Source organism: Gasterosteus aculeatus, chromosome 15 (genome assembly GCF_964276395.1).
Source record: "Gasterosteus aculeatus chromosome 15, fGasAcu3.hap1.1, whole genome shotgun sequence".
In the NCBI taxonomy this organism is placed as follows: Eukaryota; Metazoa; Chordata; class Actinopteri; order Perciformes; family Gasterosteidae; genus Gasterosteus; species Gasterosteus aculeatus.
This window is the reverse complement of record NC_135703.1, coordinates 10,372,139-10,386,536: the sequence shown is the minus strand read 5'-3', so window position 1 is coordinate 10,386,536 and position 14,398 is coordinate 10,372,139. Positions and strand designations below refer to the sequence as shown.

Genomic DNA, 14,398 nt, shown 5'->3' with positions numbered 1-14,398 from the left:
CTGGTATCAGCTTGTACCAGGCGAGGACAGGGGAAGGACTGGATCTGTCAGAGTGCATCGACACTCAGGCGGACGCGTGCGCCGGCGCTGCGCTTCCACCCCGGCCCCTGCCACACTCCCACTCATTAATGGGCCCGGCCCTGACAACTGATCCTAATTGCCTTTGAACAGCTCTTCATGTATTATTGGTGCCTGACTGCCTTGGTCCATGTCAACAAGCCATGTGAAGCAAGGACAGGACACCCACAGCCATCGTCCATCTTTTTCCTCTTTTACATAGTGGATGATGTGGAAATACACCTATACCCCATGTGCGTGTAAATCTATGCTGTGTAAGTAATGTGTGTCCCAAATAACCACCCTCAATCAGCTAGGAAGCCTTAAGAGAACAGGTCACTGGTGTCTCTGTTGAAGGGTCAGCCCCCCCCCACCGAAGTCCGTCACCTTTTGTAGATCTTCTCTTTCTTAAATTTCTTTTCTACTTGCGGTGCAAACAAGTAATAATACATTAGTTTTGTGGCTACAGTATATTTACAGAATATACTAGACCACTTAATGGAATCTAGATGAATTGAATCAGTAATGATGTATGAATAGCATTTCATTTGATAAACGGATTACCCTTTTCTCTTCTAATTTGAAACAACCTCATGCAACATGACTCTCTTGTTTTCTTCTCCCTTTGTCACTGCCGAGGAGCATCGGAGGGGCAAACGGTTCAGATATCAAGAAGGGATCTGAACAGCGTCGTATAAAGACCCCGCCACAGCAGATACATGCCAAGACATCTGCGCTGTTACAACTGCAATCACAAACACTCAGTCAAAACACATCGTCGTTTGTAGTCCCGTGATTGATTTATTATATCCAACTTTTTATTTCCGCATTACCCCCCCCTTGCTTTCGAAAAAGTAGAGGTGCAGTGGCTCGGCTTTTTATTTGTGGGATGAAATAACTGAATACCAAATGCGTAGATAAAAAGCATAGCGCCACGTCCTGTCCACTCCCATCACTGTCTGCGAGAGGAGAGACGTATGACCATCCCATTACTATGGTAACTAGCCACTATATTCAGAGCTGCCCGGGTGTGTTTCTTCCCCCTGCGGTGACGAGAGGGCATAGCTGACAGGGCCTGCACGCGCACACATAACCACACACACACACACACACACACACACACACACACACAACAGCACGCAGATAGGGAGGGACTGGAAGATGCTCCTTGTGAAATATACTCATGTGGCAAATACAGATAGAACAATGCAGCAGCCGTTCGCCACACACATACTATTGTGGTGACATACAGAAACTAATAGGGAGCAGCGTTAGGAAGAAATGCAACCCTCTAACTTTTCAATGTTTAACTTAAAGCCAATATCTTTTATCTCTACAAGTAACACAGAAACGTTACAGTAATAGCTGTCAGTATGCACAGTTTAACAAATAATAATACAAATTTTGTATTTTTAAAGTACGGTTATGAAACATTCAGAGCAGAATGAAACGAGTAGAATTATATTCATTCATCATGATAGATGATTTATAACGATAAACCATGACAACGCGATGTCCGTAACACTGATCGTCACCAACCGAGGCGTCGTGCTTGTTGCTGCAGGAGGTTCGCCCGCTGACTGCTGTGCTGCGCCGCGCTGTCACTTGTGTATTTTAGAAAACTGCCGTTATACTGTAGATTGTTCCCATAATAGTTGTCTCCTGTTTTTCCATGACTATCAGTTGGGCCCATTAAACGGGGCCGTCAGCGCCCTGGTTAGATATGATTATTACATCTGCTTGCAGTAGCGTACGAGCATCGCCATTTTGTCTTCATTATTAGCTGACTTTTTTTTCGGTACTATAGATGAGTCAAACAAGAGTTTACATTCTATTTGCTTTCAGCCACTTGCTTCATCCAAAATTTCACATGGAGTAATTCTTAGTTCTGAGTTGTAACTTTTAACCTTTGGTCATTCATTTTTCAAATGCCATTGTCATCAAAACACGCTTTAGCGAGGTAAAAACGACTGCAGATGAATAATATACAGCCCCTTTTTTTTCTGCAGACATATCAGCATGTTCACTTTTAATATATATTTATTATTGATATCAAGCATTTATTATGTAAGGAGATGTCAGTCCCCGTAAGTCTGCTAGTGTCATGTAGTTGAGATGCTCAGGGTATTTTATTAAATACAATATAGAGCACACAATATTTTCCACACGTCAAAATGTATTAAGTTGAATTTGATGCTCCGACACAAATAATAAGATTTGCTCTATTTTTCACCAGGGATTCAGTTCATTTTCAGGGCAGTTTGCTTTTTTGAGTTATTCTCTCTAGTGCACTTTTACAGTGAAATGAAAATTGTAATAATTCCAGTACGGATAAGTAAGGATCTGTTTTTAATACATTTTTCAGGTATGTTTGATTCTCAGTATTTGACGATAGTCAAAAAATATATTAAAATAAAAAATAAATTATAAACTATATTTGATTATAACCACATGAAATTTGTAAATTATCTTTTTATAATTTTCCCCAAAATGTTCCTCCATCCATTTTAGTAGATCTCAAGAGATGGAATTTGTAGCTAATTTACACAAACATTTGGACTTTGACAAAAACGGAAAAACAGTGGGGGAAAGTAAGGACTAAGGACTTTGAGGCCGTCTAGCCAGCCTGCCCAAGGACCGAGTGGACTCTGTATGAACAGCATTGTTGGCGCCCCAGCTGCCTTTTTAATGCAGCCATACTGCCATCTGTTGACACAAGAAGGGACTACAGCGCTTTGCTCTACATTTTACCTCCTTGTTTAGTCCGGCTGTCTTGTTTATTTTTCCAGGCGGTTGTCCATCGTTTACACATGAATATGGAACTAAATGTTGTGACCATAACCGCGTACATAGTAGCAACAGGACAGAGAAGAGGACGTGTGTGTTTAACTGGATGTTATATAGTGGATGCAGGGGACTTCTCACCGTGGAACCAGCAGCTTCACGTCATTGGGTGGCAGGCTTATTTGCTTTTGACATTCAAAATGCCTTATGTAGAATAGACATATCACACTGTGATCATATCCTTCATATCGTACACACACCCTGTCACGCACCCAGACCTCACCCCTTCTCACAGCTCTGCTTTAATGGTTGTGCCATTTTGTGTTGACACGATTCCTTTGTGCCCAGGTTGGTTTAGTGCTTTCATTACCAGCCAGGCCGAGAGACGGAGCTTCAGAAAGGGGAAAAATATGAAAAGACAGAAGAGACGAGGTGGTCACAGCTGTGAAGGGAGGAGGCACGGGGGTTGAGGGTTGCAGTTTCAGCATCATTCAATCAGACAACATGCCCCTCAGCTGAAACGGCGAGACCCTCCCCGATTCTCTCGAATTAGGGAGATTAGCGGGAAAGCGCATAATGCAGGATGATGGAATTTGTCATAATTTGCATTGTCCTGGAAAGATTCGGTTTGATAGAGCGATGCATGGAGGGGCTTGTCATATCCCACGGGCAGGTCATAGAAGAAGCTTGGCAGAAATGATTTTTGCGATATGTGCATCAGTCGTAAAAGCCTCAAAACCAATTTGTCAAAAAATATGAGGTCGGGACAGTTGAAGGAAGCAGGGCAATTTGCCTAACGCAATGAAAAACCATGCCCCTCCATCACTCTCCATCCACAGCCAAGCCCTGCCATGGCACAGGACTCGACAACAACACAACATTTTATTACATCGGTTTTGAGCAATTGTTATGTTTTTATTTGATGTTACTGCGTCATTTTATGTAACTATAGCAACGTACAATTAAAACTGAAACACAGACACCATACCGAATTTTATCAAAATGATTATTATCATAATAATAATAATTATTATTATGTTTACTAAGAATATATATATATATTTTGGATTGTAGCAATGATGTTTTATTTTTTTATTCATGCCTGTTGGCATTGTGATGTGTCTCCTTGAGCATTCAACAGTCAGGCTCCTCTGACCTTGGTTATCGCACTGAGCGGCAGCTCCTGACTACCGCAAAGTTGACCAGAGCTGACATGACAGTGTTACTCTTCCACACAGCTCAGTGTCTGTGGAGTGGGCACGTTGAGGGCAGACACACAGGCACAACAGAAAAATAAACAGGAGCTCATAGGAGGTGGGGGGTTGGTGAACGCGCAGCGTCCCTGGCTCAGTCTGACCGCACGTTGCCTGAACAACGCCTCATTGTAGTTTTGTCATTTTTTTATTTTTTATTCTACTTCTATCTTTTTCAGCAAAATAACCTTGTGTTCCAAGCATATGGCTTGTTTCCTGAAATAGTTGTGCAGTTTTAGAGCTGAGAGAACGCATCCATAAATGCCCCTACACTTGCACCCGTTCTCTTTGTGCACTTCATACGGCTATTTATGCCGGCGTTAAGTAACACTGATTTTGTGTGACAGTTGAGCATACAGGGGTTAGGCTCAAACTGGAGCACAAACACGAAGAAAAAAATAAAGATAGTCGGAAACAAAAAGCAAAAGGGAATAAAAAAAAAGGCAAATATCTCCCACCCCCTTCCCACGAAGCCTTAATGAGAAGCCTCATCATGGGGAGAGATTCTGGAGAGGGAAGAACGGTTGTGGTTCTCCTGAAAGGTTTGTATTTGTAGAAATGAGGTGTCAGAAGAGGCAGGATTTCCTCAGGGCGCGGCACAACATGAGCCCATCTCTTATCATTTCCCACTCCCAGACGTGATCTGCTTTGAATGCACTAATGCTGAAGGAGCCCCACAGACTTGAAGTCAGTTCAAGATGAAATCAAAGCACACATCCCTGACAAACTGCCATCCACCACACAAGGATTAAACAGTCGGCGCGAATCAAATCCTCGCCAAAATGTGGAAATAATATATGCACTTAAATACATTCAACAGAACTTCAACCTCTGTTTTTTTGATCCCCCACATTTTGAACTATTTTGAGCTATTTGCCAACCTTAAAATATTCAAGAAAAGAAGAAAATTACTAAAGAGTCAAGATAGAAATTTGTCAGATATATTAATAATGTTCCATAAGAGATTAAAAGTGAACTAAAGACTGTCCCATTTCAAATCAACTACTGTTTATACATCAAATCAAGTTTCCAATGGAACATACAATGTTCAGCAGCCTTTTTCTGCTTAACCCTGTCACAACTCCCATTGTGTCTATATTCCCTTTTGACCATTTAGTAAAGCAATACAAACTTAAAAAATGGTCTTAAAAAGTTAGCCCCAAGTTGGAAGGCATGGCGCTCTACAATAAATTATTCTAACCTTATTCCAAGACGTAGTAACAACTCCCATAAAAGGACATATTACAAATAGGAATTCGATTTTGCATTTAATTACCCACTGTGTAGCTGATACTGTGCTGCCGTTACCTATTCGCTTGGCTACACGTGTCCTTGCATAAGGGAAAAGTTACACCATATTAATCAAACCTATTTTACACATTTGGTATTATAATTTTCCTGGTTTAAATTATGCATGAGGTCTCAATGGGGAGAAATGTGACCATTAGCATATCTGATAGGAGCAGTGGAGCAGTTTTCCACCTCTCTGTCTCCTTGGAACCAGGCAGAAAGACCTGACTGTTCGTCAATACCAGGTCATCTTATCTAGGCCGGCCCAGGTTATCCATACCATCCCAAAGCTCAGCTAATGACACTTGGAGACGTCCTGGACGCGACGGGGGGCCCCAGAGGGCTCCAACACCAATGTGAATATAGTCTAGCACTGTCTGGTCATCTCTGAGAGCTCTTTGACAAAAAAAACTGCAATTAGAAACACCTCAGACGCACCAGCCTGAAAGGAGACACCGCTAAGGGTCGGAAGCGGACACAGCCGGGCGCTTCTTGGGTACATTTACATGTATGTATCTGTCTGTGTGAGAGAGAGCGAGAGAATGTCTTTGGGGATGGTGACCTTTTGACTCGTCTGTGGGTTCATTAGAAAAGGGATGCCGTCTTCGCCTTGGAGTAAAGGTTGATAAAACATGATTTGAAGGGCCTTGTTAATACGGAGATGGAAACAATGTGTTGTTTTTCCATTTTTAGTTCAAGGGCTGCTTGATTAGTCTGAATTGTTCTTTAAATGGCTGTATAGTAATAAGCATTTAATGACCAAAGTATCAGAATGATATATTAAGATAGTGTTTGCTTCTCTTATATTCAGATAAACTTTAGATTCATATTGTATAAAACATTGGAAAATAAAGAAGAAGTTTACTAAGTGGAACCTCTTGAGTTCATCAATTATTGACAGTAAGATACTTTGATAGTTATTGTGATATGAATGTGGTCGATGGACTTGAGATTTAGATGTATAATATATAAAACATTTTTTTGGTTCAAATAGGCAGCTACTAAAAACAGGAATTTGTGAAAATCCCCAAACTTTTTAAGAAGCAATACAACAGAAAATTGAGTATTCATCCATCCTTTTCTCTGTGGGCCATTTAGTCTGCAAAGACTAGCATTTAAAAAAATACTTACCTTGTTATAGAAAGTTTAATGTCATATGCAATTGTTTGACCCTTATGAATATTAAAGGATCCCATCTCTGGCCTATTAAAAATTCATGTGGCATTGTAGTTGTTGATCACGTTTAGAACGCCGATGCAAATTGGACTGTCTTCCCTGTCAAGGCCTAAGATGAATAATGTAGTTGTGTTGTATATTCAGGGACACACCATTGACAGTCAATTAACAAGTTTGATTGGTGTGTGAACTCATTCTTTTGAACTGTTAATTTTATGTAAATAGTATTCGCTCTCCGTTCTCCACTGTCTCTCCCCCCCATCCAGGTTCACCACAGAAATATGTGCCCCCGCCACCACAAAACCCCCAAATCCCCAATTCCACCTCCCACTAAGAGTAACCAGAGTGGGATCCTTAATAATTGATCATCACACACCTGCTTGGTAGAAGCTATGGGAGCGTGCCTTTAACAGTCAAGGGGCCCCATGCTAGCCCCTTTTGATATTCAAATACACAAATGTTAGCCAACCTTCATGAATTCAAAGTGGAGTGAGCTCTTTTCACGGGGACGAGCTCGTTACGAGATTCCGGCCGTCCGTCCAACCCGATGGAGGCTTTCTTTGTCGGAGGGGATGTGATGGCATTGGATGGCTCATAAATGGAATGCCAATGCCAATTTGTTGTTGATGTGCGGGAATCTGGCTTCTACGTTAGGCCGACACAGTAATGCAGGCACTCCGGCAGATTGTGCTTGCAGGTAAATGATCCGGTGATTGATCCCACTGGTTGAAAGCAGCGAGGGGGCCTTATCTCATCCCTTTCTCCCCCCCCCCCCCTCGCTCACTCGCGGCCGTCTTCCCTCCGTCTCCCAGTAATTTGGAGCAGCGCAGATGGAAACTGAAGATTCATCAAAGTTGACAAGTGAACCCAGGAGCTGGGGATCAGGGCGAACCCTTCTGATTACCCAGATAGCCGTGATCATTTGTGCCCTCTAGCTAAACAGTTGTGCAGCTTTAGCCCGTCATGTCTTGTTCTGCTAGCATCCAATTAAATACACACATCTTCCATTCCTTTCTTCCATTGAACAAGTGGTGTCGTGGCCTACCGGTGCAGACCGGAGAGTAAAGAAAACAAGGCGCAGGTTTGAAGTGAATGGGAGAGGAGGTTCGGTTTGAGAGGGTGCTAAGTCTTCTCACAGTGGAACGTGACCCCCCCCCCAGTTGTGTCTTTGCCAATGAGTGAAGGACCTTGTCTCGGGCCGTGTACCAATTGATTCTGCCCTTCTTGATCCTCCCCGGAGATCTGCATGTGCTCCAAGGCCCCTGCGTGGGCCAGCAATTATCAACAGATCGCCAACAGCTATTTGCATTGACCAGCAGCTAGTGTTAAGCCCCGACGCCTTCTAACCTCGTACACGGGTGAGCCACAGGGTCTCTAAAGACCTGACCTCCTTAATGCCGCCCCCGTCCCTACTCATCTCTCTGCATTAAACAGATGGATTTTTTCCCCAGGTTTCATTAAACGAGAAGCTTAATTCTAACAGCGCTATTTCGACGATAATTGAGCTTATTATCACACCATAAATAACACTTATGCAATGGAGACACTTTTGGCAGGCTTCTAACAGAATACCTGCTTGTGAAACGAGAATGGTTGGTGATAAGATGCTGATAAATGCAGGAGGTGAAAGCTTCTCATTAATGCACTGCTACGCAAACAAAGACTTATAATTAATGTTAATTTGATTATAGCACCTCATTGATGAATGTTGTATTCGGTGTTGGGAAAATGACTCAAATGCTCATTAAATATATCTTGTGTAAATATCTTGCAAACACCACCCTACTAGTTCAGTCCAATGCTGTAATATAAGCATGGATACGTGGACAGATGTAAGTCTTTAGCTTGTGTTTTTGTGAATGTATGATAAAAATAAAGCATGTATACTGTAAGAAAACTGCAGTCCTAACTTGTTTATATCTTCACTAGTGGCTTGGCGATTCGGACATACATTTTTCTCTCATCATTAATGGTAATAACTTTGCTGAAGTACAAAGTACACCCTCACCAAGCTGCTAGTTGGGCCTCTCGACGGTTAATACGTTCGCACAAAACCAACCCAACATTGCTCTGTTCTTCTTGTATGCTCCTTCCTTCAGGTCGATGAGACGGTTTTCTGTGCGGGCCAAATTGCGTTGGTCCCGTGTACAATGCAGCTGGTGGAGGCTGGCACCAGGACGCAGGCCCGTTTGGCCTTCAGCTATGTGCAGAAGGTTCTGGAGGCTGTGACCAGCAGCCTGACTCTCGCTCACGTTATCCAGGCCCACTGCTACATCACCAGGCGCCGAGACCTCCCCATCGTCAGGTCCATCTGGGAGGACATGCTGACGGCCGCCGAGGAAGACGAGGTCAGCCTCTGTGGAGTGAGATTTTTTTGTTTTTTGAAAAATATACAGCGGTCTGTTTTGTAATAGATACATACTTATGATAATATAAACACTTGTGATACGATACTGCTCCCAACATAAGGAAAAGTTCCTCGCCCGCCCCCCTTGGGACGCAAGCCGCTGCGACTGATGTATTTACCAGTGAGCGTGCTCATGAAAAGTTGATGATGTGGGGAACGCTGGTGTCTTTGATGATGCGGCGCTTGGCACAGAAGCAGATGTCTTCCTCAGAGCTTTCCTAATCCTTTGCCCCCCACACACCATTTTGGAGCTCCGTTCAACTCTCAGAGCAGCTTACCCCCCCCCGTCTGCCCCTCTTCCCCGCCGCCTCCCTCCATCCTTCCCTCCATTCCGCCGCCCCAGCTTACAACCCTTGCTCCACGCGTCTAATGGGGGAACCAGTCTCCCCTGGCAGCCCTTCTCCTCCCACTGTAATCTGTCTCGCAATGGGAAAAGGGCCTCGGGGGAGAGAACCAGGGTCCCACCTCCAACATGTGGCTCTGTTCAGTGGAGAGCGGCGTCAAAGATTAGAGAGAGCGTGTCAACTTTGTGTCAATTCCACAGAACTCCGGCAGTACATACGACATTCTAAATATGTTATTGAAGGCCAGCGCACATATTCTCAAAGCCTTTAAGTTAGAATTTTTGAATTCAAACACACATGCTACAGTCGAGCTTACCCCAGGGAGGAGCTCGTCTCTACTTGGGAAGTTGTTTGACTCATTGCGCCCTTTTTCAACTCCCGGGTGGAAAATGAATCCTGAAAGCGTCGCCAGCACACCGCCGATTTCGCATGCAGAGCGGCTCGTTCAGAGAACAAGGCCAACCAGGGGGCAAAGCTCTGGGACATCACGGGACTACAGGCCCGTGTCACAGGTCATTGAAAACGGACAACAGCGTCCATCTGTTGTGCGTCCATCTCTGTTAACTGACGCGGGATTGCTGCCAGAAGAACGTGTTTTATTTTCAAGCGGATTCCCGCGACGAGCAGCTCTAATTGGCAGCTCCATCTGTAAGCAGGTGAGTTCTCCCCTCGGGGATGGAGCCCGCTGAGGTGGTGTGGGTCACTGACCCCGAGCACACACTCTGTATTTGTCTGTGAGGCCGATCCTCTTGATGTGCCTCGCCCACTTGGTCCCTTCACATTCTCTCCCCTTCCACTTGAAAGCGGCCGTGGTGGGGCGCCTCTGTTTTATCCTAAACGGGAGGAAATGCTCTCTCTCTGGGGTGTGGATTATACAAAGCACCGGTGCTCATTCGAACTGACTGTAATTAGGATGTTTAACTCGGGTCAAACCCTGAGAACCCGGCTCCCACAGAAAACAGAGATAACTTCACTTTCTGCCATTGGCAAAAAAAAGGAGCCTCAAATAAATTACAAAAACGGAGTAACTACACATTAGAAATTAGATGAATTTTCACCTTTTCAAAACACAATCAACTAAGAGAAAAACAAAACGTACCGCTAAAACAAAATGTATAATGTAATATGCTAGAATGATTCGTAAATTAAAGCAGTGGGAAGGTTGTGTTTAACATTTGATCCTACACTCATTGACTAAATATGCAATTATATATCTCTTATTGAGTACAAAAATAAATCCTAATGCGTTTTGTGTTGAGTCGATGTGTTTTGCTTGGTTGAAACCAAGAGCACAACATCTATGAGGTAAAGTTATAGATTTAAAAACCAGTTGTTTAATGTTGGGTGACATAGACTTTCATAAAAAAAAAAGAAAAATGACATCAGAAGTTTGAAGTGAAATGAAAGACACCAGTATTTTGTGTGTCCGTGACACCACAGGGCCATGTTGTTTTTGTGCGTTGATAATTTCTCTAATCAGGTGGATGAAGAAGCTTGCCGGGTTAATTGGGAGCACACTGAAGTCGCTACAAGTGTGAAATTGTATTTACGGTGCATTAAACCACCAAGAGCCGGCTTGTCTGTGTGTGTGCAGTGGATTTGATGAGCAGGGAGATGTTGATGTGATAAGTCGACAGACATCCCTTTGTTTGTACACCAATGACATTATCATCTAGCACATTTAAATGTATTTTTTTATTTGAGTTATTAAGGTTATTTATTTTCACACACCATCAACATGAATAGTTGCTTTAGGAATGTGAAAAAGATTTTTAGAGAACTAATTGAAATGAAAGTGAGTTGAAATCGGTTACGCATTAATCAAACCGCACTTAATCTGCAGTGCAGTTTCCCTCCTTCAGGCCAAAGTAAAACCCGTTTTAAATGATTTCACCCCTTTTGTGGTTTTATAATGGCCTGAAACCCTTTAAACCTTTCCTCGCCCCACTGACACGGCCCCGTGTGTTTCACTTAACACAAACAGCCTGACGATCTTCAGGAAAGCGAGTGATCGAGGGAGTGAATGGGAGGGGATATTACAGCAGGCTGACAGCGCTACAGTAAGTGCCGAGCCATGAGCCACATGCTGAAGGCGTCCCGCTGGGCAGGAAATGTAGGGGAACTGGCTAAGCGGCGCAGTCCCATCAGCTCCCCGCTGTTCCCCGCCTTTACACCACTTCCTTATTACCCTGTTTACCGTTCGGCTTTCACGCCTCTCGGCCCTCCGACCCGCCGCACGCTTCGGGCGTGCGGCGGGTCGGAGGGAGGAGGAGGAGGAGCGGGGAGAAAGAAAAAACAAACACAAGCAGAGGCAGGTCACACCCCATCAGTGCTGAGGGCTGAGCGCAGCGGATGGAGGCTTTATGCGTTTACCTGCTGCCCACGGAGGGGGGGGGGGGGGGGGGGGGGGGGGCACTGCCCTGCAACCCATGTGGGATGAAGTAATGAGATGGATTGCGTTAAGTGGCTGCCGCAGAGCGGAACACACCCCCTCTGCACGCACACATTTTGCCACTGGCCCTCCCGACTTGCCACTCTTGCCGGCTGCCGTGTATCAAAGTTTGCGTTTTTTATAGGATTCCTTTAATAAATGATCTCCAGTCAGGCGGGGATGGCAGCCATGTGTTCCCTTTGTCGATCCTGTCTGACCGCAACCAAGTCTCACTCGGACGCGCACAACGTGCACGTATAAAAACACACAAACTGCACTGCCTCTTTGGCACATTTTAGTTCCAAAGAACTGCTGAACAAACCAGCCACCTAATGTGACATTGTGGCGGTTGAATTAATAAAGAAACGAAAAAGGGGACTGATGTAACCTCGCCCGACAGCTCGGACACAAAGTCAGCAACTGTGCCGTGACAGTGGAGTCCTGCCGGAGGCCGGTGCTGCAGTCCAGAAGTCCCCAGATCTCCTCGTTGGACGGTCGGTTGGATACAGTACCTCTGCACCCAAGGCCTGCAGGGTGGCCTTTAAGCCTGGCTGAGCAGGACCCCCCCCCCCCCCCGCACACCATCCCCCCCGTCCTGTCACTTTTCTCTCCACTTCCCACTTTCTAGTCCATGTTCAATCACTATTGACAAGCGCAGGAGCAGTTCCCTCTAGGAGAATACCTAGCCGCTGCCAGAAGTGCTAATATAACATTTATCAAAGCATAGGACACGTATACGCGCTGTCACTTTGTCTGACACGCTAAGAGGTCCGTGCCGATCCCGTGGTTGTTATTGTTGATCACGGCGAGCTGGGCTGGGTTCAGAAGCGGCAGAATGAAAAATCTTCACCCGCCTGCACTGCGCAAATACTCATTCAGGACACTTGCTTTTTTTAATGTTTTTTCACTCTCCAAGGCGAGAGGTTAGCTGTTGATACACAATTAAGCGTTTGCTAAAGTTTAATCTGGAGGTAAGTGCTCCCTCTGTGAATATGGCTGATTGGGTCATGACAGGTTTGTCTGTTGAAGGGACAAAGAGGCCCTTGATTTCTTTTTTTTTTGTGTGTGTGAGTGAATATCAAAATAAAATGTAAGTAACCTGTTATTATTCTGCACTTACAAAGTGGGGTGTAAGTGGGTGAAAATTGATCCAGCAAATTGAAAAGCGGGTTAAGTGTTTTTGCCCTATCGACTCTGAAATGGTGGTTATATAAAACACTCATTTCTCTCCCATTAGCAGATGAAGCCACAGCCAAGTAATATTAGAGGGCCACGTTGTAGCACTGCTCCAAGACATTTTGTTACTGCTAATGGCTCTCAGTCCCGAGGAGAGCAAAATAAAGAGATTTGCGCTCTATAGATGAAATTGAGGCCATTTTCTACTAAATGTGTGGTGAAACTGCCATAACATGTTGTGAGTGATCTTCTCAGAAAGGTTAGGAGTCACGTTAAGACAGGACCTGTCACGGCAACAATGTGAATGCGTTTGTACGTTTTGTTTAGGGTCGGCTGCAACCAGCGTGGCTTCTTACCGAATAGTTTGTGCACACTATCATTACCTCACAACCTCATGTTAATTGATAGCCTGCCACTCTATCACACAGAGGTCCTGTCCTGTTTGCTGCAGTGGGATTGAATTTGTATGACGTGCCTTGTAAAAATGTTTGATGCCGACGGAGGAGTGTTGGCGGTCAGAACACATTTGATTGCACGTTTTAGCACAACGCCGCACGTCATTTGCAAGCCGCTTCCTTTCAATCCGGTCGTGTTTGCTTCGCAGGGCCTGCTGCGGGAGCGCCGGATCAGACCTGCGCCACTGTTGGCCATCGTGGTACCTGCGCTGCCCAGGGGAGCGGTCGTTGAGCTTCATGTAACTGCAGTGCAGGACGATCCCACCGAAAGGACTTCCTGTCACGTGACCACGACGGTGGCCCGCCTATCGATCGAGTGCCACACTGTGACGTCGGCCGACGGCAGCGGCGCGTCGCTCTCCCTCTCCCTCTCCCCGCCGGTGCCCGGCGGCGACCCCGAGGTCACGGATGCAAAGGAGGTGGCCGAGGCAGTCGCCGCTGCGTTCAAGGACGCCAAGGAAACGGCGGACGCCAGGCTGGTGCCGATGAGTGCCAGGGTGTTCTACAAGTGCCACTCGCTGGCACGGCGGATCGTTGAAGGTATTTCTTGTTGTCTCCCTCTCCAGGCACCACCAAATGTTGCAAGCCACCAAACAAAGCGACGGCCTCTCTTCTTTCAGAGAAAGTTTGTGCTGAAATTGTTTATGTTGGAGAGCGAACGCTTTCTCCATAAGATATTCGAGGAAGCAGTCCCTCCAGAGGATCTCCACTAAACGTCCTGTTTAATTATTGTAATCCATTTGTTGTGTCTGCACAGCGTACAGTAACCCGAGCAGCTGGCGCTGTCTTTTGTCATCATTACGCTTTTATACGGCGCCTTCTCCTGCTCCCAGGATTGTAGGTTGTCGTCGAGGGGGGGGCGAATGCGGAGCGGTATTTGCTTTTATACTAAGAAATATCTCTCGGCGGGAAAAGGGCGAGGAGCACATCGATCACACTGCCTCAGTTGCCGAGTCATCGCTGAGGCAGTCAATCAGCATTTTTCAATCCGTGCCGAAGCAGCCATCTGTCTGTTGTTTTTAGCT

At 45.2% G+C, this 14,398-nt stretch overlaps 1 protein-coding gene across 4 annotated transcripts in view; it reads left to right on the top strand.

Annotated features, from left to right (window-relative positions):
• Positions 1 to 14,398, top strand: part of dph6 (diphthamine biosynthesis 6) — a 51,588-nt gene that overhangs the window by 31,232 nt on the left and 5,958 nt on the right. For 2 of the 4 annotated variants that reach the window (XM_078089580.1, XM_078089583.1), the window contains exons 13-14: positions 8,660 to 8,908; positions 13,523 to 13,913. In XM_078089580.1, coding sequence (XP_077945706.1) covers positions 8,660 to 8,908; positions 13,523 to 13,913 — 640 coding nt within the window. Of the gene's footprint in view, positions 1 to 8,659; positions 8,924 to 13,522; positions 13,914 to 14,398 lie in introns of all 4 variants that reach the window. The other 2 variants (XM_078089579.1, XM_078089582.1) reach the window with 1 other exon arrangement.